This window comes from Euprymna scolopes, chromosome 31, assembly GCF_053919585.1.
Source record: "Euprymna scolopes isolate OS-2025 chromosome 31, ASM5391958v1, whole genome shotgun sequence".
NCBI classification, from domain to species: Eukaryota; Metazoa; Mollusca; class Cephalopoda; order Sepiida; family Sepiolidae; genus Euprymna; species Euprymna scolopes.
Window position 1 is genome coordinate 48,531,000 of NC_136512.1, and position 24,798 is coordinate 48,555,797.

General features: G+C 37.6%; 1 protein-coding gene across 12 annotated transcripts in view; it reads right to left on the bottom strand.

The window, feature by feature from the left end:
- The window catches only part of LOC145255736 (extended synaptotagmin-1-like), an 888,623-nt gene that overhangs the window by 541,400 nt on the left and 322,425 nt on the right, over positions 1-24,798 (bottom strand). For 6 of the 12 annotated variants that reach the window (XR_013863897.1, XM_080114361.1, XM_080114357.1 and 3 more), the window contains exons 13-14: positions 3,695-3,784; positions 1,444-1,485 (exon numbers count right to left, since the gene is read on the bottom strand). The exons of 1 other annotated variant lie outside the window; for it this stretch is intronic. Coding sequence is in view for 10 of the 11 variants with exons in the window: in XM_080114361.1 (XP_079970487.1) it covers positions 1,444-1,485; positions 3,695-3,784 (132 nt within the window). In the remaining variant the exon portion in view is untranslated. The remainder of the gene's footprint in view (positions 1-1,443; positions 1,486-3,694; positions 3,785-24,798) is intronic. 5 more of the 12 variants (XM_080114367.1, XM_080114365.1, XM_080114359.1 and 2 more) reach the window with 1 other exon arrangement.

Here is a 24,798-nt window from a genome sequence, read left to right on the forward strand (position 1 = left end):
CCTATGATCTTCTTCAGGTGTATCGTATTGATTGAGAATTTTTCTGTCCAACTCAGGAATCTGTACACAATTTTAAACAGAACCCTTAACTCCATGAGGGTATCATGCTCTTGTTCTGTCAGCCATGACTGGGTAGAAGTCCTAAATAATTCACAATTATATCTGATTGTTGCCCACACTGAGGATGGAACTTTAAACCCTCAGAAGAGGAACTTTACAACTGAATTTTACCTTTTTTTTTTTTGTTTTACTGTATCCACTATGCAAGGACCATGATGTAGTGGACAAAATTTAGTTGTAAAGTTACAGAGGGGATAACACTTCAAAATATAATTGCAAATAACTTTAAATTTCTACTCAGTCATGGCTGATGGAACAAGAGCACACCTATTGATTGAAACGTGTAAATAACACTAATGACGAGAATAGTTGTCTGAAGAATTCAAATACAAATGATCAATACCCATTTGAAAAATTCATAAATGCAGCATCTTTATTGGATGATTATCACTATTGATTATTCAAACGAAAATAAATAGTGAATATTTGAAGTTTGTTATAAAAGAAATATCCAGATAGATATAGTATGTAATTAAGAAAATTGCTTGAAATTAAAAATTTTATTTTGACACAAGATGAAAAATTTTTGTAATTGATAGGCTATTCAGAATTAAATAATTTTGTAAGACATATTGATGTTGGACTTTGTGAATCTGATTTTATATATTATATAATGTTACTTTTAGTAATTTTTTTACTTCATTACCCCTTTTTTAATTTGTGTTTTTATTTAAATTGTTTTCTTTATAAAGTCTTTAATAACGCTTGCAATTTAAATTACATATTTTTTCTAACTATTATGTTAATTACTTATTTGAGGAAAAACTTTGCATGCCATGTTAAAATATGGTTTTATCATGCTAGAATTTATTAAAAACAGCAACTATTTCACAAAGAATTACTATTGTCTACGTCATTGTCTATGACCTTCTGCCAATGTCTTGCAAGCTTTTGGATTTGGTTGGAATAGAAAAATTCTTTATAAACTTTAATTTTACTGAACATTTCAAATTGGCAACCTCTCATGAATATCACCAGAAAAGTCAAAAACAAGATTGAAGAATTGGATCGTGTTGAAATTTTGTTGCATTCAACTCTCCAGATGTTGCTTCATCTGACTATGATTAATTCCAGTTAATTCAGCACTTTGTGAAGGGTCACTTATTTAAGTCTTTCAATGAAGTTGTTTTTAATAAGAAAAAAATAAACTAAAGATTTCTTATGATGATGGAGTGGATATTTTGGAAAAGCAAACACAAATCCAGGAAACCATGACTGTTAGGATGCAAATGGGGGAAAAAAGTGTTGGCAGGATTCTTTGGAGTGGATGGTAATTAGCAGGGAAAAAAGAAAAAAACTATTTTTCATCACAACAGAAATCACCTGAGGTATCCACTCATTAGATTCATTTCGCACCCATTTTTCCTTTAAAATAATTCAAAAACATCAAACATTAATATCTGTATAAAAGCTTAAAAGAGAAAGAAGGAAACTGACAAATAAATAATTTAAAAAAAACTAAATATATACATATATATATATTTCTGTGGAAATATTCTTTATTCACTTATATTTCCTTTTCATATACACCAACCCTTATTCAAGAAGCTCAAAGCATATAATGAATAAATGACAAAAGTCTATATTCCAAATTTCATGATGTTGACCATCTTACAATTTATTCCTATAATTCAGTTTACATTTACAATTCTTGACAGTATCTGTTTTGTAGCACAAAATTAATCACTTAATTACTATATCAATCAGTGAATCTATATTGCCCTTAACTCATCAAAAGAAATAGCAACAATCAATCCACCAGAAGGAAATAAAATTGCCTGGACAGGATTAAAAAATCCGAAAATTGGAAGAGAAGTTGCAAATACCTTATAGTTTTCTTTCATCATGCCATTTTGAATTTTGCAACTTCTCTTCCAATTTTTTTAATCATGTCCAAACACATTTCCTTTTAATGGATTGATTGTTGTTATTTCTTCTGATGAGTTAAGGGCAAAATAGATTCACTGATTGATATAATAATTAAGTGATTCATTTTGTGCTATGAAACAGATACTGGCAAGAATTGTAAGTGTAAACTGAATTAAAGGAATAAATTGTAAGATGGTCAATATAATGAAACTTGGAATATAGACTCTTGTCATTTATTCATAATATATATATATATATACACACACACACACACACACACACACACACACACACACACACACACAGTAGTACCTTGGTGCTAGACCTAATTCATTCCAGAAGTTTGTTTGAACACTGATAACTTTTGACAACGGAAATGATATTTTCCCTTTAAATTAACTAAAATAGAATTAGTTCCAGGTTTTAAAAGTCCGTTTTTATCTGCAAACTTTGAGGACTTTATACATTTACTTGAACATAAAATTACCAACTAACATATATTAAACTGATTATAATAATATATTAAAATGATTATAATAATATACTGCACTGAAGGAATAAAATGTAATTCTAATTAAACCGTTTTTATTTTTTACCTTTCAATGATTAAGTGATGGCACATGCGGATGAAGAGGGTTTAGGCATAGGGTGATTGTTGCTTGGAATAGAAATCCACTTCCATCAAAAGAGAAAACAAATCAATCTGTTTTTAAATGTTCCACACAATGTCACCTTGGAATATGTCTGCTTTCTTCATATTGCACCAAAGCCCTGTTCTCAACTGATTTTTTCCAACTTTTTGGACACCTCGTGGTCCTCTGTTGACCCAAGCTAAAAAGGGGGTGACCAATCTAATCGTGAAGTTATCGTAAAGTTATGTTGCCACGCTGATCTGCTAAACATAACGCAGACACCGTTCAAACAAACAAATGGTTGTCGGGCCGTTTTAAAAATAATTCAGACCCACATGGCAGGTCATTACACTACACTTCAAAATTATTACACATCAAACCATCGATCTGATACGATCAGTATAAATCACAACATTCGACACAGGAACAACATTGCTTTTTTACATTTGAAGCAGAGTTAGCAGTTTGAACTCTGAAATTTTATTTGATTACCAAGGCAAGAAAATGTCCAACTTTTGGTTTGACTGTGCGACTACAGAAACGTTTGATGACCGAGGTATTACTATATATATATATATATATATATATATATATATATATGCACACAAAAACTCATTTTACATATTCAGGTGGTGATTGTCATATCATTAAGTATAATCATTCTTAAACATAGGACTATTTTCCAGGGAACTCAGTCAGGGTAAATACATCATTTGTTTATCTGTAGATATGAGGCTACAGCTACCTTCGTTGAAATAGATACTTTATTATATTTTTAGCTATCATATTTTAATAAATGTAAGACGATTTCAGAAATTTACATTATCTGTGGCCAACACATATGCTGTATTAACTACTACTAGAAATTAAGAAATAACAAACGTTTCCTCCTGGAGAAATTTACAAAAGACAATAGCTAACAAAATTTGTATTCAATTATTAAGACAGCACAAAGCTTTTCATTGCATTAATTATAAGAAAATTACTGATTATTTCTTAAATTTTAGTAGTAAGTGACTCACTATACTCGTACAAAAAAAAAATAAAGAAAGAAGAAAATATTTATTCCTTACTTGGGAGATGTCTAAAAATGCACAACCCAGAAAGTCATCATCAATAACATTCCTGCCATCCCAATCAAAAACATAGAAACTAAGTTTTGTCTGAAAATAAAGAAATACAACAAATATATGAACATACATTATAAGATTGAATACAGGAAAATGGACACAAAAAAAAAAAAAAAAAATTGATTCCAATTATGGCAAAGACTTTGTAATAAAACTATATTAGGTTGAGAAGAAAGTTCTTGTGGAATTTTTTTGATTTCAAATGATGCATTTTCGAATAAGTTTTTGTTATAATACATTTACTTTACACATAAATTTAAAAAAACGTTTTTGGTTCTACCTAATCATTTAAATTGCAATCGTTTTAAAACGATTATGTCTTCTTTTCAGAACGTTGAATACAAAATTGAAAAAAAAAAAATTTGCATAATTTTCTTATTTCAATTCAAGCTAGGCCAAAAAGCCACGTAAACAACTCTCGATATCAATAAAGTGTTTGACCCAAAACACAATTGTGGTTCAAGAAGGTCCCATGGAAGTTCTCTTGTGTGAGTTTGTCAATGACCCTCATCACAGCCTCTTTCATTTCAATTGTCTTATAACGACAGTCTCTAAGGTTTTCCTTGAGCTCAGGAAAAGTCACAGGGAGCAAGGTCCTGACTATAGGGAAGGTAATGACCAGTCCTGATGCCCATCTTGGTCAAAAAATCTGTGACAAGGATGGAGTTGGGGACTGATGCATTGGCCTGGTAGAAATGCTACTCACCTGAAGAGTGCTGGTCTCTTATGAAGGTATTTTTTCCTGAACTCCCTTAAACCTTCAACATTATATTCCTTGTTGTCTCCCCAGTGGGAACCCAGTGCATGTAGATCATGCTTGTGCTGTTAAAAAAAGGGATCATAAGTTTCTGGGTAGATTTGCTCTGTCTGATCTTCTTGGGTCTGGAAGAGCCAGCATGCTTCCACTGGAAACTTTGTCTCTTTGTCTCTGGATCATAGTAGTAGATCCAGCTTTCATCACAGGTCACCAGAGCATCAAGAACTGTGGGATCTGAATTCATCAGCTCTACCATCTCCCTGCTGGCATGACGTCTTTCTTTCTGATCATCTCTGAACACCCTTGAGACAAACTTTGTGCAAATCTTCCTCATGAATAATTGTGTATACACACAATTATTCAGTTTTCACACTGACATCAAACTATGCACTTATTGTCTCCATCAGGGCTGAGGAGTCGGAGTCAAGACCAATTTATGGACCAGAGGAGTTGGAGTCAGTAAAATTTACCGACTCCTCAAAAATAGCATTTTTGTGATGGAGAAAATTAGGGAAATATTCTCCTATTGTATCTTAATATCCTAAGTCACATTTTTTCAATGTAGGTCACTCAAAAAATGTTTAATATTACCCACCGTTTTCTTTCTGACCCTCTTGAATAAAGGCAATCACTGGGAAATGCATAGCTCCTGTCATTCCTCGTCCGTAAGCCAAACCAAAACAATAACATTATACATGCGATCAGCTGTTCTCTTCTCAATTTAAAGACAGAGTCTACCTCTCTGGATCTATAACTTGTTTAACAAAATAGATGATCTATTTTTTCATACGAAAAAAAGAAAAGACTCAAGTCTTGTTATTTTACAACATTTTTCCTCTCGAAGGTGGTGGTAGAAGGTGGTTAGCCAGCGCTTCCTATAGTCGATCGTGCATAATGAGATTTTGTTCATTTGTTTTTTGTGATTTTGTTTCACTTTCACATTTTTGCATATCTTGTCTTTTAAAGAGATCTGCTTGAACAATGCTTCGTAAGCCAGTATTTTGTAGTAGAAGAAAAAGAAGCAAAGCTATGAAAGCTGTTTTGAAACGAAGTTCTTAAGACAGACAAGAATTCACAAAATGAAGTTGGAGGGGGGGACACCATTAGTCGTTTTCAGTTGTTACTAATTCATTGTTTTATGCATCATGTATATGAATAATCCTAGAATTCAGTTATTATTTATATGTAAACATATGTATGTTATTTGGAACCCAAAAAATTACTTCCAAACTGATTGCCTAACCTAATTTGCTTTCTCTAAACTTAGATTTTTTTTTCTCATGCATATGTTAGAAATTAACAGAATCTTTTCTTTTTGTGGTCTTTTCAAATTTGAATTATATACCAATTACTAAAAATAATTTAAATATAAACATATATATCCCTATCAGTATGGCAAGAAAGACACCAGCTAAATCAAGTGTATTTGAGCACCTTTTGCTATCTGAAGATAAGATTTATGTTTGTAACTGTACAGTAAATGAAGATGAGAATGATGATGACAGTGGAACTAAAAAGTAAGATAAGTAGATTTTGAGATGCATCAATAAAAGTGCATCAATAAAAGTGCTTCTAATTTGAAGAGACATTTGCAATGTCACCATCCAAATAGTTTTGAAAAGGTTAGAGAAAATGATCAAACTGTATCACTCTTAAAAGCTTCAACTTCAAAATCTTGTCGAAGACCTGGTGAAAGTCAAACTGATCTGAGGAAATTTGTAATATCTGATTAAATTACTATTACTTTGACTGCAGAAATGTTTCAGAAGAGCATAGATGAAACGGTTGATGTATTTTTGACAGAACTACACAGGCTTGCAATCCTGTTTGGCGGCATATCAGATCAGTACCTGCAATTTGCATTCATCGCTCGATTGCTATGCGGAAGAACTATGAGCATCCTCCCAGATGGAGAACCTAGATCTATCACACATGCTGGCATGCACTTGTGCTATTTTAAAGAACTGCACTGGAGTTACAGAGCAAGCTGCAGTAGCTGCACGGTTGGCACAAGGCACATCTAAGGAGATGGATACTTCCCCACAGTCTTATAAATGTAATGGATCGAATCATAGGACAAGTGATTGTTTACTGAATAGTGAGACAGTCAGGGATGCTGGTGTTAAGCCCCAAAGAAATATCTCATGTTATCAACATCAACAACATGGGCACAATGCTTACTTTTGTTCAGGAAACGAGCAGGAGAATGCAAGAATTCAGAGCCAAACTGATGAGTTGTAACTGTTTGCATCAATAGGATATAAAGTACAGATGCACACAGTCACTAATTCACAAGATGTGTTGTAAAGAATGGACAAAGAAAGTGATCTCTGTGCTTACAGCAGACGGCAGCACATTTAACTGCTGTGGAATAGGAGTAGTGCAAGTCAACATTGATGCAAAGATGAGCATTAACATAGAAATTTTAGTTGTAGATGGATACTTAATTAGATTTGATGTGTTACCTAGGCTGGATGCAATCAAGCAGCTGGGAGTAGTGCCAGATATTTCCACAATTCAGCAAACCAAATTTTGCTGCTATCATCATTACCAAACCTGATTTCACCACAGTATGAAAAGAACCCTTGGAAGTGAACCGCAGCTTCAAAATGGGCTGATGACCAACCTCCAATTACATTGAAAAATTAGCTTGCAGAATATCCAGCCAAGAAATTTGTGAGGAATATGATTGTGGACTGCAAATGTTGATTGATAACAGTTGGCTACTGACATATCTGGAGGATGAACTTCATACTTCAAAAGGTGTAATCCCCCTCATGGCTGTTGTGCAGGAAAACAAACAAAATGTTCAATTTATTATGGACTATCCGGAGCTAAATGAGTACATTGATGTGTGTGGCCAACATGGATATTTGCTTGCAAAAATTAAGGGAATGGTGAGAGCAAAGACCGAACACATTGCAGTGCTAGACCTACACCAAGCCTATTTGCAAGTAAATGTTGATAAATCTTTGGCTGTTCCAAACAGTGGAAATCAAAAGACAATGATATTGTTTTACTCATTTTGGATTTAGGCTCGATGTTGCCACTTTAATAATGTGGGTAATGCCATCCTTAGCCAGGATGAGATCATAAACGTGGCTACATCTTATATTAACATTTTTGTGAATGAGTGTGTGTTCTGCAACCTGTGTCAAGGAACATTTGGAGAACCTTGGTCTGGCAAGAAAGCCTCCAGAACAGCAGAGACTTGGCTCATGCATGTTGGGATTTCATGTTCAAGAGGAGCAAGAAAAACTGTTACCTGTCGAATTGTATTTTCAGTAAGCAGGAAATTTACTGGTAATTTAATGGTGTATGGCTGGTTATTGTATGGCGGGAAATTTACTGGTAATTTAATGGTGTATGGCTCCATATTGGATGGGATGATGAAGTGCAAGACCCTCTTCTAGCATGGATGATCAAAGACATTTGTTCAAGAGTAGCCCAGGACAATCCAGTTAAAGGTGTTTCTGTGGACAAGATGTTACAATGTGGGTAGATGTTAGTTCCATTGCCACTTGCGTGGTTGTAGAAAGCAATGATTCTGTGGCAGAAAACACAAGCTGGCTCTGAGCGGTATATGAGAACAAGCATATAAACTTGGCTGAGTTTGATGTCAACCTTGTATTGCAGTGGAAAGCCAAAATCATTTATTTATGAACTCACTCTGCATGTGTATATCGGTGGATAACTGACATTATTGTCTGGACAGATGAGAGTACGCACCAATGCAACCTCTGAAGCACTCTGAGTTGACCTCAGAATATGCACTGACGATTGATGTAGGGCTCATTAAGTTTCAGAATAACTGAGCTGACCAACATATATGGGTACCACAGCAATATATAAATAAAATCTATAAAATGATAGAATCCAAAGAACCTGTGTGTGCCATAACTACAGAACACAATGTTTTAAGTACAGGAAATCCATCAATCCAAAGGACATCCTGGTGTGAAAAGGACATTGTACCTTGTAAAGTTAATCAACCCAGTAATAACTGAAACTGAAGTGCGGACAGTGGTTGGGGATTGCAAAGAATGTTCATCCATAGATGAACAGCCTAAGTGCATTGAAAGTCAGGCAAGTTTGATGTCACGGAAAACTGGAGCAGAGTTTCTATGGATATAACCCATTTTGGCCCTTAACTGTACCTGACATTGATAGCCATTTTGGCATTTGGAAGTAGTTGCAGCGACAAGACACTGGGGGCTTACAATTGGAAATTGTGTTCTGTGAAATGGGCTGCCAATAGAGTTGCTTATAGACAATAGTGCAACATTTTGCAGAAAAAGATTTCCTGAGTTTACATGGATGTGGGCCATGCACATAATTTCAGTGCATTCACATACCATTGAGAAATGGAATAATCAAGAAGTTCCATTTCACAATAAAGTGCATTGTGGCAAGAACACAGTGCATGATATTGGAGGCAGTGTACCTTCACAATGTTATACCTAAGGATGACAAGATGGCTACGACTGCACCTGTGAATGTAATATACACCTATAGGATCTGTGTCAAGGGTATCAATGAAGTGGTGGTGTCCAACAATGCAGTTGTTAGTTCATATAAGAAGGGAGATGCTTTGGGTAAAGAATGTACAACACACTACAGTGATGAAAATCAATAGCCCACACTAATGGAACACCACATCACATAAAAGATGTGCATCCAGCATGCAAAAATTATTGCTTCATCCGTGACGACATTACCTCCTCAGATGACAAAGCTCCACTGTTATATGAACAAGTACATGAAGAAAGCTCCTCAGAAAGTGACGCACTAAAGGATCTTGAGCAGGAGGAGTTCAATAATGTGACAGACAAAAGTGCTGTTAAGGTAAAGTACCAGGAAACATTGTGTGTTTAGAAGCAAGAAAGACAAGTCTTACCATGGGTGCTCAGCGAGTGAGTTCAGGCGAAGAAAAGGAAGAACAAACATGGCGGCCAGCATTTTTTATTTCGCCCGTTCTCACGTAATCTCGTGTGTGCGTGAAGATGGAAACTATAAAACAATGTTCATTTCTCGGTGCTGGGAGATTATTTCCGATCAGGCAGGAGAGAAGGCAACGAGAGTAGAGACAGAGGACTGTAGCGATAATCTTTCTTGAACATTGTACTTGTGTATTATACTTCACATTGCTGCTTGGGTGATCTCGAGATCAGAGAAAAGTGTGACGAGCATGCGCAGAAGTAAAGTATTCAAGAATGTTGTGTCAATGTCTTAGTTGGGCCTACTTATGGTAAAAATGAGTCTGTCCAAGTGTTATATATTAGCCTCCCAGGAAACGCTGGGATCGCCTTGCTAATAGTCGATTATAAGATAGAGCATTATTATTGTTATTATTAAAAGTTAAATGTTTATTTTAAGAAGTTATTATTGAGAAAGAACATTATTATGATTATTGGTATGAAAATTAGATTGTGTTACAAGCAGGTTTGTGGAGTCAGAGGTTTTAGCTGGAGTCGGAAGGAGTCGGAGTCAGATTTCTAAAAGTGCTAGGAGTCAGAGTTGGAATTTTTTATCCAACTCCGACTCCTTAAGTCCAATAAATTTTTTTTTTTTTTTTTTTTTTTTACATGGTTTTCCTGTTTGGTTTTACCAGTTATTTTTTTATTACATTTTCACACCAAACAAGGCACATTGCCACTTTGATGCTGAGGGCTACTATCAAGGACTTGCAGGGGTGCCATATAGTGAGCTTAGCAGCAAGATGTCTCTTCACGTTACACTTGAACTTCTGCATATCAGTAGAGTTGGGGAAGCAGGAACCTGAAAGAGAATTCCAAAGTCTACCAGTCCTGGGAAAGAAACTATTAGAGTAGAAGGCTTTCTTACATCTAGGGATCTCTACTGTGTAGGGGTGGGACTTCGTTGCTTGTCGGGTTTGTCAGGGTTATTTTCATCGAGGGGCTTCATCATCAGAGCATCCAACATTAAAATACTTGTAAAACAAGCAGAGGGATGCAACATTTCGTCGATGGGACAGGGGCTGAAGCTTAGATAACAGTTCAGGATCTATCAGGTTGGCGACTCTCTTTTGAACACTGTCCAGGAGTGAGAGACTAATAGCAGATGCATCAGCCCAAATGTGACAGGAGTACTCCATACATGGGCGAATGGTAGCTTTTTAGAGGTACAGGATATTTTCAGGCATAACTTTCTAGCACGGTAGAGAAAGCCCACCTTCTTCGCAGCAGCCTTAGCAATGATCTCAATGTATCTGTTCCAACTCATGTTCCCTGTGAACGTTAAGCCAAGGAGTTTGAACAAAGTACTTTCAGGTAATGTATCTTTAGCCATAGCTATTGGTGGTTGGAAAAGTTTCATGTAATTATCAAAGGAAATGAGCTTTGAACGTTACCATCTATTTTTGACTTTATTCCAATACAGACTAAAGGTCTTCCTCTTACATATGTGCTCATTAGTTTTCCCCACGTGCCTGCTATAGAGCATGGTGTCATCTGCAAATATACCCATGTCAGTAACAATTTTATCAGGTAAGTCATGTATGAATATCAGAAATAATAAAGGACCAAGGATCAATCCCTGTGGTACACCCACATTTATATCATACTGTTTGGACATACGCCCATCGAGGATGACCTGGATTCTTCTCTTCTTTAAGAAGGATTTAATTATGTTAAGCATTCGTCCAGTAATACCATAGGATTTTATCTTCATCAGAAGACCATCATGCCATATCCTGTCAAAAGCCTTAGATATATCTAGGCTTATTGGCCTCCCCTTCCCTGCCTTTACCCAGTGCTAGGTATTTACGTTCAGAGATTACAGTTAGAATATCTGCAGTAGAACAGGCTTGCTTAAATCCATATTAATGGTCATACAGAAATTTAGCAGCTGCAAGGTGGTAGACTAGAGCTTGATTAATTAAAGACTCAAATATTTTGTCAAAAAGCGGGAGGAAGCTAATTGGGCAATAATTTAATGGGTCATTTTTTTCACTAGAGATTTGTAAACTGGTACCACAGAAGCAGTTTTTCAGCTGTCAGAAAAGCAAGATTCGTTAAGACATCTGTTAAAGAGTTGAGAGAGAACTGGAGCAACCTGAGCAGAGCATTTTTTTAATAGTTCAGCAGGGATGAGGTCAGGTCCACATGCTTTTGAGGTGTCTAGGTTTTTTATGATATCATGTACTTGAGAAGCGGTGATTTTCAGATCATCTAGTATGGTTTCTGTCCACAAATGAAAATCAGGGAGGGAATGGTTTGCTGGGTTCAAGGTAGAGTTTGAGGCAAACTGACAGGCAAGCATGTTAGCTTTCTCATTTGCTGTGTTGTGTCATGATTGTTGGATAGCAGAAGTATTGTTGATTGCCCATTATTTAATACATTATTGTAGATTTTCCAGAAATCATGAGTTCCTAATTTCTGCGCTTCAATGCATCTACTGGTGGTTTTAGTATATTCACTCTTAGTTGCCGCTACCTCTTTCTTACAATTACTTCTAGCTTCTATATACTTTTGTCTGTTTGTACAGGACTTTTGCTAGATAAATCTATGGTATGCATGTTGCCTCTGAGCAATGGCAGCTGCACAAGTCGAAGTAAACCATTGGGGAGGGTGGGGTTTGCTGTAGAATTTCCGTGTAGGAACATGTGCTGCAATTGCTGCTTTGAACCATTCAGTCGTCTCATTTATGCACTCTTCTGCAGGAAGAGAAAAGATATTTCCCCATGGGGCGTGTCTGATGTGATCTCTAATAGCATCTCAGTCAGCCTTATTTTAGTACTTTGTTGTTTTGAGAAATGGCTCTTCAGCTTGGGATCGAGAGTTTAGAGTGATGTCTACCATTATCACAGCATGATCAGCATCTTGAGTGGGCAATGAGCATTTGTTATACAATCCTCAGGAACTGTTGTCAGAAATAGATCCAGAAGTTAGGCTTGCTGGTCCTGACGATTTGGGAGATGGGTTGGGAAGGTTACTGTCTGTGTCAAGGAATATCGATAACACTACCATTGTGTCAGTGTAGTTAGAGATGTGATGTCACCAAATACATGTATTTAGGTGCTAGTGTCAAGGGAGAGTGCAAAATCTATGCTGTCAGAAACATGATTGATTATAGTACAGTCCTGGGTTGATGGAGAGTGATAAAGAAAATACAGCTAATGCTATGTTGCAAAGTTAGTTTAAAGCACATGAAGGCCTGGTCACCTAATTCTAGTTTAGATTTCCTACACATGGGCAAGGTGTTACGAATACAGACTCCAAGTCCTTGACTGTGTCTGTCAGAGTCCTTATGACAAATTGGAAGACAACCAGACATGTTAAAGATGTTAGAAGGGTGGAGGAGTGCAATTTAGTTTCACTTAGTGCTAAGATATTCAGGGAGTTTGCTAGGAGAAATGATTCTACATCATCTAAGTTAGTTCTGAGTCCTCGGATATTTGTAAATGCAAGCCTCAATGGAGGAAGCAAATTATTTGAGTGTGTCTGCTTTGAACGTTTTTTGTTTGGGATTGAGCTGTCATTTCATTTTAAGATCTAGGGCGAGGTGCTAGGCAAAATGGATGTGCATAGCTACCATCATGCAACATGAGCAGACTATCAACCGGCTCCTCATCCACAGGAATCTGGCCTCTGGAATTCCCACCAGGGATGAGTGCAGGGTTCCTTTCCATGCATGACATGGCACTAAAAACATCCCAATATTATACAACTGATGATAGAACAGCTGCTCTAAGCGCTACCAAAGAGTTAGGGCTCCTGTAATGTCAGTCAGAAACAGTAACCAGCAACTATCAAACCGTTACTCTCAAACCTGTCTGGAGTGGCCCCATCCAATCATGTTGGCATATATGTTAAACAAGCACCCCCAAGACGTCCAGATATATGGGAAGAGAATAAGGCAAATGTGGGGGGGCGGCATTCATTGCCCTAGTCAGGAAACAAGACTAAGCACTAGTCATCTCTAATGAGTCCCTGATACTGCATCTCTGCTCCTGGCTAAGGAAGGAGTATGGAAGCTGGGCGATAGGCAGAGCCTATCTACTCCTTAAGCAGTTTAGGTTTGCAAACCGGTGATTTGATCAAGTCACCAGCTCTAGGGAGGTTGTCATCCAAGACTGAGGAGGCCTCCTTCCTCCATTTGGTGCCAAGACGTATGAGGCCAGTGGCACGGGTTTACAAATCAGTTTTCCTTCTCTTAGATGGATGACCTGACCAGATCTATGGGTCCACCAGCACTGAGAGGGTTTTCCTTGCATCTGGTTTTAAAGCCAGTTATTTCTATGCTCCTGCATGGATAGTTAGGATAAATAGAGTTTGTATCTAAGAATTAGTAGCTGCTTTGAAGTTATACTCCCCAGAATATGATTAAGATTGGAAGATGTGGTTACATTTTTAAAGGAGGTATGTATGAGTATGGGGTGTAGATTAAAGGTTAATATCTACTAGGGTTAAGAAAAGATCAAATATGGCTTGTGATATAGTGACTAATTGGAAAATTATAGTATAAGGGTTAGGGTGCATTTCGAAATGTGCTTTAAGTGTTAATTTTCATGTAAAGATAATCACCAGTTCTTTATCCCATCTAAGTGAAAGAAAGATATAGTTGCTAGTTAATATAGATCACTTATAATCTGGTCACAAACTGTGGCTAATAGGTATCTATTTTACAGATTTTTTTTTTTTTTTTTTACACAGTGATCACCACTTATCAAGGCCCGGAAGCCACTCAGGAATAAGGGTTATTGCAAGTACATTACGTTAGTGTGGAGATTTGATGAAGTGTTTACTTAAGGGGGCGGTTCATTAGGAATTTGTTTATGTTGCACTTGAAGATATCCAAGTTGTAGCCTAACACCAAAGAGAGGCAGCGTGAAATTGTCAGTGACCATTAACTTTTAGTTAAGACGCAGTAGTATTAGTTGGGAGAATTTCTTTGGTTGTTGAGGACATGGGGCGTCGTCCTCATATTGAGAATCGCCACCCTATGTGGGGGCGAATGTAACACCAAAGAAAGGCAGCGTCAGACCATTAGGGTCGATGTGACGCTTTTATTTAACGTTAACATTTTATTCTGGGCAACACCGGTTAACTAAAAGATAAATGTTAATATCTTATACCAGGCACTACCAGAGAACCTTGCTGGCTTAAATTCTGCCAAAGTATTTTTTTTTCTTTCCTTAAAGCAAAACAATAATAAATGGTTTGGTCAAAATGGACAGAATGATAACTTAAAAAAAACAACATACGTTTTGTTTTCAAGTCGAGCGACGGTGACAAATTCGATACAGTCATATCCAGTGCAAAAAAGGGAAATATTTTTTCCCTTTGATTGCTTTCAACTAAAAACCACACACACACACACACACACGTAATTGTTGGCGTCACAAAATATATTTGTGACAAGATCAAAACAAAAGATAAATAAATTCTTTGGAGTTAAAATTTAACACACGCATTTGTCGGCTTCAAAGAATGGTTGTTTGAATCAAATATTAAATGATTCGGGGTGACTATGATAAAACCCATTTGAAATTTAGATCAAGAGATTTTTCAATTTTCCATAACATATTTTGTCGAGATGTTGACAGAACAATAAATTGTTAATTTCCTTTGATAAGGAACAAGTGTCACATCTAAGGGCAGAATTCACAAAGCATTTTTTTTCTGGACGCAGTTTTCTTACTTACACGGTTATCGTGTATTACGCAGTTTCCGAATTATCCAATGAGAGAAAACTGGTTATTTTCCATGGGGCGTTTTTAGTTGATCGGGGAGGAGTTAGAATTATTCTTGGATTGTGGGAGGTGGCCAATTTTTGGTCATCAGTCAAATTATCCAATGAGAGAGAATCAGACGATTTGGTTATTGAGCATTCTAATTGGTCGGGAAGGAATTGGTAATTGTCGCCCCGCCCAGTGCGGTACTATATAAAGACCAAGAAAGTCAGAATTAAATCAGATTGAGATAGAGATTGAGAAAGACTCGGAGAAAAACAGAGCAAGTCCGAGAGTCACGCCACCTCACCTCTCCCCCCCCTCGCCTATTGCCCGATAACTAAAAAGGGTTAAGTTAATAGACTTGTAAATTCTAGCAAGTGGAAGCCCTATTGCCCGATAACTAAAAAGGGTTAAGTTAATAGACTTGTAAATTCCAGCAAGTGGAAGCCCTATTGCCCGATAACTAAAAAGGGTTAAGTTAATAGACTTGTAAATTCCAGCAAGTGGAAGCCCTATTGCCCGATAACTAAAAAGGGTTAAGTTAATAGACTTGTAAATTCCAGCAAGTGGAAGCCCTATTGCCCGATAACTAAAAAGGGTTAAGTTAATAGACTTGTAAATTCCAGCAAGTGGAAGCCCTATTGCCCGATAACTAAAAAGGGTTAAGTTAATAGACTTGTAAATTCCAGCAAGTGGAAGCCCTATTGCCCGATAACTAAAAAGGGTTAAGTTAATAGACTTGTAAATTCCAGCAAGTGGAAGCCCTATTGGCCGATAACTAAAAAGGGTTAAGTTAATAGACTTGTAAATTCCAGCAAGTGGAAGCCCTATTGCCCGATAACTAAAAAGGGTTAAGTTAATAGACTTGTAAATTCCAGCAAGTGGAAGCCCTATTGCCCGATAACTAAAAAGGGTTAAGTTAATAGACTTGTAAATTCCAGCAAGTGGAAGCCCTATTGCCCGATAACTAAAAAGGGTTAAGTTAATAGACTTGTAAATTCCAGCAAGTGGAAGCCCTATTGCCCGATAACTAAAAAGGGTTAAGTTAATAGACTTGTAAATTCCAGCAAGTGGAAGCCCTATTGCCCGATAACTAAAAAGGGTTAAGTAAATAGACTTGTAAATTCCAGCAAGTGGAAGCCCTATTGCCCGATAACTAAAAAGGGTTAAGTTAATAGACTTGTAAATTCCAGCAAGTGGAAGCCCTATTGCCCGATAACTAAAAAGGGTTAAGTTAATAGACTTGTAAATTCCAGCAAGTGGAAGCCCTATTGCCCGATAACTAAAAAGGGTTAAGTTAATAGACTTGTAAATTCCAGCAAGTGGAAGCCCTATTGCCCGATAACTAAAAAGGGTTAAGTTAATAGACTTGTAAATTCCAGCAAGTGGAAGCCCTATTGCCCGATAACTAAAAAGGGTTAAGTTAATAGACTTGTAAATTCCAGCAAGTGGAAGCCCTATTGCCCGATAACTAAAAAGGGTTAAGTTAATAGACTTGTAAATTCCAGCAAGTGGAAGCCCTATTGCCCGATAACTAAAAAGGGTTAAGTTAATAGACTTGTAAATTCCAGCAAGTGGAAGCCCTATTGCCCGATAACTAAAAAGGGTTAAGTTAATAGACTTGTAAATTCCAGCAAGTGGAAGCCCTATTGCCCGATAACTAAAAAGGGTTAAGTTAATAGACTTGTAAATTCCAGCAAGTGGAAGCCCTATTGGCCGATAACTAAAAAGGGTTAAGTTAATAGACTTGTAAATTCCAGCAAGTGGAAGCCCTATTGCCCGATAACTAAAAAGGGTTAAGTTAATAGACTTGTAAATTCCAGCAAGTGGAAGCCCTATTGCCCGATAACTAAAAAGGGTTAAGTTAATAGACTTGTAAATTCCAGCAAGTGGAAGCCCTATTGGCCGATAACTAAAAAGGGTTAAGTTAATAGACTTGTAAATTCCAGCAAGTGGAAGCCCTATTGCCCGATAACTAAAAAGGGTTAAGTTAATAGACTTGTAAATTCCAGCAATTGGAAGCCCTATTGCCCGATAACTAAAAAGGGTTAAGTTAATAGACTTGTAAATTCCAGCAAGTGGAAGCCCTATTGCCCGATAACTAAAAAGGGTTAAGTTAATAGACTTGTAAATTCCAGCAAGTGGAAGCCCTATTGCCCGATAACTAAAAAGGGTTAAGTTAATAGACTTGTAAATTCCAGCAAGTGGAAGCCCTATTGCCCGATAACTAAAAAGGGTTAAGTTAATAGACTTGTAAATTCCAGCAAGTGGAAGCCCTATTGCCCGATAACTAAAAAGGGTTAAGTTAATAGACTTGTAAATTCCAGCAAGTGGAAGCCCTATTGCCCGATAACTAAAAAGGGTTAAGTTAATAGACTTGTAAATTCCAGCAAGTGGAAGCCCTATTGCCCGATAACTAAAAAGGGTTAAGTTAATAGACTTGTAAATTCCAGCAAGTGGAAGCCCTATTGCCCGATAACTAAAAAGGGTTAAGTTAATAGACTTGTAAATTCCAGCAAGTGGAAGCCCTATTGCCCGATAACTAAAAAGGGTTAAGTTAATAGACTTGTAAATTCCAGCAAGTGGAAGCCCTATTGCCCGATAACTAAAAAGGGTTAAGTTAATAGACTTGTAAATTCCAGCAAGTGGAAGCCCTATTGCCCGATAACTAAAAAGGGTTAAGTTAATAGACTTGTAAATTCCAGCAAGTGGAAGCCCTATTGCCCGATAACTAAAAAGGGTTAAGTTAATAGACTTGTAAATTCCAGCAAGTGGAAGCCCTATTGCCCGATAACTAAAAAGGGTTAAGTTAATAGACTTGTAAATTCCAGCAAGTGGAAGCCCTATTGCCCGATAACTAAAAAGGGTTAAGTTAATAGACTTGTAAATTCCAGCAAGTGGAAGCCCTATTGCCCGATAACTAAAAAGGGTTAAGTTAATAGACTTGTAAATTCCAGCAAGTGGAAGCCCTATTGCCCGATAACTAAAAAGGGTTAAGTTAATAGACTTGTAAATTCCAGCAAGTGGAAGCCCTATTGCCCGATAACTAAAAAGGGTTAAGTTAATAGACTTGTAAATTCCAGCAAGTGGAAGCCCTATTGCCCGATAACTAAAAAGGGTTAAGTTAATAGACTTGTAAATTCCAGCTAGTGGAAGCCCTATTGCCCGATAACTAAAAAGGGTTAAGTTAATAGACTTGTAAATTCCAGCAAGTGGAAGCCCTATTGCCCGATAACTAAAAAGGGTTAAGTTAATAGACTTGTAAATTCCAGCAAGTGGAAGCCCTATTGCCCGATAACTAAAAAGGGTTAAGTTAATAGACTTGTAAATTCCAGCAAGTGGAAGCCCTATTGCCCGATAACTAAAAAGGGTTAAGTTAATAGACTTGTAAATTCCAGCAAGTGGAAGCCCTATTGCCCGATAACTAAAAAGGGTTAAGTTAATAGACTTGTAAATTCCAGCAAGTGGAAGCCCTATTGCCCGATAACTAAAAAGGGTTAAGTTAATAGACTTGTAAATTCCAGCAAGTGGAAGCCCTATTGCCCGATAACTAAAAAGGGTTAAGTTAATAGACTTGTAAATTCCAGCAAGTGGAAGCCCTATTGCCCGATAACTAAAAAGGGTTAAGTTAATAGACTTGTAAATTCCAGCAAGTGGAAGCCCTATTGCCCGATAACTAAAAAGGGTTAAGTTAATAGACTTGTAAATTCCAGCAAGTGGAAGCCCTATTGCCCGATAACTAAAAAGGGTTAAGTTAATAGACTTGTAAATTCCAGCAAGTGGAAGCCCTATTGCCCGATAACTAAAAAGGGTTAAGTTAATAGACTTGTAAATTCCAGCAAGTGGAAGCCCTATTGCCCGATAACTAAAAAGGGTTAAGTTAATAGACTTGTAAATTCCAGCAAGTGGAAGCCCCACTTAGAAGTTTAAATGCTTGCTTACAAGCTCATACTCCAAATTGTATATATGTTTGTATATATTTTTTTTTATGGTTTCCTTTCAATACATTTATATAACCCAATCTCCGGAGTCTTTGTTATTCAAAATTCTTTGATGTGCTGATGTTTCATTATTATTTTTTTTACTTGTGAAACTGCTTCCGTCAACGAGCACCCGGTATCTCCGAAGACAAAATTTCTAGATGATCACAGAAGATCCGGCCTTGTGGACATTGCAGCAAAGACGATTCCACCAACGCACTGAAGAAGGGCTTACTGGGTGACGCAACGGTCACGACCCGGTTTCATAGTAGTCCGGTGGGAAGCAGGCAGACGGAACAGAGTTCCACAGGCGTGCAGTTCTAGGAAAGAAGCTTTGTTCATGGAATCCACGTTTTGATTTAGGCACAGATAAAGAGTGGGGGGAAATTTTCAGTGGATTCAGCTAGACGGGTGTTTTTCGTGAAAGATTGGCGAGGGAGGACCAGAGATTGGAGTTCAGACGAGCACCTGCCATGGAAATAACGATAAAACAAAGATAGGCTCGCAACGTCTCTTCTGTGGGAGAGAGGTTGCAGGGTAGAGAAAAGGGCATCTCCCACTAAGCCACAAAGTCTATTTTGTACTCTGTCAAGGCAGGATAGGCTGTTTTTAGCAGCTCCTACCCAGATATGGCAACAGTATTCAATCCTTGGACGTACTTGGCTTTTATATAGATATAGATTTGCATTAATAGTGAGATATCTTCTGGAGCGGTAGAAGGATCCCACCATCTTTCCAGCGACCTTGACAACAGACTTGATGTACATGTTCCATTTCAGATCAGGAGTAAAGGTCAAACCCAGGGCCTCACCCAGACGAGAGCCATCCATCCCAATTGATGCCAGATGGGGATCAGATCGTTGATGATGTAAGGATAGGAGTTTGGTTTTGGATGCATTAAAGGTAACCAGCCACGTCTTCCCCCACTGAACCTCGCGCTTGAGATCAGAGGAGAGAGAATCAGAGAGAACTTTGTCATTTACAGCTTTTGATGTGTTACCATAGATGGTCGTGTCATCAGCATAGATGTCAACGAATGATTTAAGTATGTGTTTAGGGAGGTTATTGATGTAGATCAGGAAGAGAGTTGGGCCCAGGATTGACCCCTGAGGGACTCCCGCATTTATATTGCAGGCCTCCGATTTTTGTCCATCGACCACTACTCTTATGAACCTATCGGAGAGAAATGATTTAATGATTGAGAAAACATTTCCAGTTATACCGTAGCTGGAAATCTTGTGAAGTAGACCCTTATTCCATACCTTGTCGAAAGCCTTTGATATGTCAAGAGCAATTGCCTAGAAAGGAAGCCTTTGTCAAGAGATTCACTAATCCTGTGAGATATAACCGTTAGCACATCTGCGGTAGATCTTGCAGAGTGGAAACCATATCGTGTGTCACTAAGAAGGTTGTTTCTGCTGAGGTGGTTGACTATTTCTCTATTTAATATGGATTCTAGCAACTTACTCATAACACACAGGAGACTTATTGGTCTGTACTGAGAGGGAGATGACTTATCACCTGAATTCTTAAATACAGGGCAAACTGATGAGGTCTTCCAGCGAGTCGGAAAGCACTTCTCCTTAAGGCAGCGCTTAAATAGTTTCGTAAGTATGGGAGCAAGTTCTGGTTGAAGCTTTTTTAACACTATAATTGGGATGCCATCAGGGCCAGTTGCTTTACTGGAATCTAGGTTCTTAATTACCTTGTTCTGTGTTATAGGAGGAAATATGGGAAGTTGATGTCCTTCGTTGCATAGGGTAGAATTAGCTGCAAAGTTCTTTGCAAAGAGTTTGGCCTTGTCTGACGCTGACGAGATGACCTCTGGTCCATTGATAATGGTTGGGATAGAACGCACACTTCTGTTCAGGATCCTATTTGTTATTTGCCAAAACTGGTGGGAACCAAGCCGCTGATCAGCTACCTTGGATTTAACAGACTGGGCATATAGCTCTCTTGCATTTTTTATTACTCTTTTACAGTGGTTGCTGGCAGTCCTGAAAGCAGCTTTAGTCTCAGTGCATCTATTACGTTGGTAGCTATGGAAAAAGTGATTTCTGTGCGCGATAGCAGCAGCACATTCTGGGGAGAACCATGGCTGGCTGTTAGGTTTTTGTTGGAATTTTTTAGATGGTATGAATTGGTCTATGCCTACAATTAACCATTCGGTCAGATCTGATACTATAGAGGACACTTCCTTTTTAAACATGGAGTGCAGAGGTAAATCAGATATGAATGTACGGAAGCTATCCCAGTCAGCCATAGAGTATCGGTATACAGTACAGTGGAGGGGTACGTCTGGGGACTTATTACATTTCGTTTTTATCTTAACTGATATGATGGAGTGGTTGGAGGATCCAAGAGGAGAATGAACGGAACATGAACATAGCTCAGGGGAAGTTGAAAGAAAAAGGTCTAGGAGGCTTGCATATTGACCGGGTGTATCGGGCACACGGGTGGGTTCGCGAACAATCTGAGTGAGGTCGTAAGCAATGGCAAAATCATGACAAAACCTCCCCTCATCGTCTGTCTTATTTGAATGGGTCAGCCATTCCACGTTATGGATGTTGAAGTCACCACAGATGTGGATGTTAGCCGAGGGATGTGCAGACAGTATGTGGGCTATTTTCTCAGATATGCTCTCTAGAGAATAAATATATGTTAAGCTAATGCATGTCTTAGCAATAGAAATCTATAGATGTTTAGTATTTATCGATTTTTAAAAAGGTCAGCCTATTAAAGTTTAGGACCGGAAGATAAACCCCACTCCCAAGGTATGTGCAAAGTATGTAATTTTATATCAGCTTGGGAAGAAGAGCAATTGGTTTTTTGTACAAATTGGAATTTGGAACAGGAGAGATGATATAACTTACAGCATTAATATACAATATAGATATACAGTGATTTGGGGAGGATTTAGGAGTATAAGGATTTTTAATATTTATCACGCAAAAGAGACAGGAAGGCGTCTTGGATGCAAAGTATTATCCCTTTTTAAACAGAAACAACATTTGTGCTAGTTATTTTAGTAACATGCATCAGTAACAATATACATGTGGCTAGTATAGGCCTCATATTTAAACATTACACTTAGTCATAGAATTATGATTTCCAAAAGAGGGAAGCAGTATAAGTAAATAAGAGCAGGAAAACAGGTTTGGTGAATAAGCAATAACTTAATTGCTTCATAAGCAGTGGTTTGTACAATTTAGCAGTTTTTGTATGGTTTTGCTTTTATTTTTGGAGATATATCATATTTTGTACTGTAATGATTCCACTTCATCAAGATATTTCGGTCTATCAGATCACTGCAAATCCTGTCTGGTCAGCTGTTTTCATTTTGGTTGTGATGTCACACAGGATCAATGAAAATTATGTCTTTGAGTGAGATCATTGCAAATTACATTGGATAACAATCGGATTGTAATCTGAATGTTATCCAGGTCCTGAATCAAATGGAATTTGGCAATTGGATTTGTCCAGGATCGATCTGGAATTACAATGGTATCCCATCCCTCCCAAATAACGGGCATAAATCAATAAAAAGCAATCCCTGGCACTATAGCCCTTTATAGCTTTTTCCTCTTTTTTTAATTTTTTTTTTACATAGAAGTCACCACTTAGCAAGGCCCAAAAGCCACTCGAGGATAAGGGTTAACGAGTGTACAGAAGTCAATGGGACAATATTGTAGTAATCGTTAGTAGGGGAAATTTGGTAAATTGGATTACTTAAGGGGATGGTTCATCAAGAATTTGTTTACATTTTACTTGAATATGACCAAATTGTAGTTAGCTGGAAAGCAGGCAAATAGAAGAGAGTTCCACAGGCGTGTAGTCCTAAGAAAGATGCTTTAAGGCACAGATAAAGAGTGGGGAAAATTATTGATAGTAGTTTCAGCTAGACAAGTGTTTTTCATGGAAGTTTGGCAAAGAGGGGGGGGCATAAGTTGGGGCTCAGATGAGCACCCGCCATGAAAATAGCGATAAAGCAGAGACAAGCTCACAACATCTCTTCTGTGGGAAAAAGGTTGCAGGGAAGAGAAAAGGCCGCCCCCCCCCACTAGGTTACAAAGTCTATTTTGAACTTTGTCAACGCAGGGTAAGCATTTTCAAGCAGCTCCTTCCCAGATGTGGCAACAGTACTCCATCTTTGGATGTACCTGGCTCTAACATAGGTAGAGAATTGCATCAGCAGTGAGCTATCTACTGGAGCACTAGAATGATCCCACCATTTTTCCAGCAGTCTTGGCAACGGATTTGATGTATATGTTCCATCTCAGATCAGAAGTAAAGGTCAAGCCAAAAGCTTGTCAAAACTGAGCCTCCACAAGACAAGAGCCATTCATTTCAATTGATACCAGATAGGAGATCAGAGCATTGATGATATAAAGATAGAAGTTTGGTTTTAGATGCATTAAAAGTAATCGGACACTTCTTTCCCCATTGCACCACGTGCTCCAGATCAGAGAGGAGAGAATCAGAGAAAACTTGGTCATTTACAGCCTTTGATGTGTTGCCATAGATGGTAGTATCATCAGCATAAATGTACATGAATGATCTTAGGATGTGATTTGGAAGATCATTGATGTAGACCAGGAAGAGAGTTGGGCCCAGGATGGGCCCTTGGGGGAATCCGGCATTAATACTGTGGGCTTCTAATATCTGCCCATCAACCACTACTCTTATGAACTTATCAGAGAGAAATGGTTTTATAATTAAGAAAACATTTCCAGCCATACCATAGCTGAAGATCTTGTGAAGTATGTCTTTATGCCATATCCTATCAAAGGTCTTTGATATGTCAAGAGCAATTGCCCTAGAAAGGAAGCCTCCATTGAGAGATTCACGAATCCTATGAGATATAACCATTAGCACATCTGCTGTAGATCTAGCAGAACCATATTGCATGTCACTAAGGTTATTTTACTGAAGTGGTTAACTACTTCTCTATTTAACACGGATTCGAGCAACTTACTCATGACGCACAGGAGATTCATTGGTCTGTACTGAGAGGAACATGACCAATTACCTGAATTCTTAAACACAGGACAGACTGATGAGGTTTTCAAGGGTGCTGGGAAGCAATTCTCTTTAAGACAACGCTTAAACAGCTTTGTAAGTATGAGAAGTAGTTCTGGTTGAACCTTTTTCATCACTATAATTGGAATGCCATCAGGGCCAGTTGCTTTACTGGAATCAAGGTTTTTGATTAGCTTGGCAACATCACATACAGACATTTGTCTGCTGCACAGCGTGTTTTCAGATAAAAGAGGAAATACAGTAGCATTACAAATTGATTTTTTCTTTTTAGATGATTGTTATTGTATCGACTTGCATGAAAAGAGCGATGTAAAATTGAAGTATGCGAATACCATCAATAATTCAAAAGTTCTGAGAATTTTAAGTGCCAAAATTTATGCTGTTCCGTGGACATTTTTCTTTAGAAAAAGTGGGCTAAATTACAGACAACATTTCAAGAAATTCAGTGATTTCGCCACCATTTATTTATTTTTCAAACTATTCTCATGAAACTTGATACTCTTATGTAAAATTGTGTGTTCTTTCTGATTATGCAGTCAAATATGATGTATCTCTTGTGTGTGTGTGTGTGTGT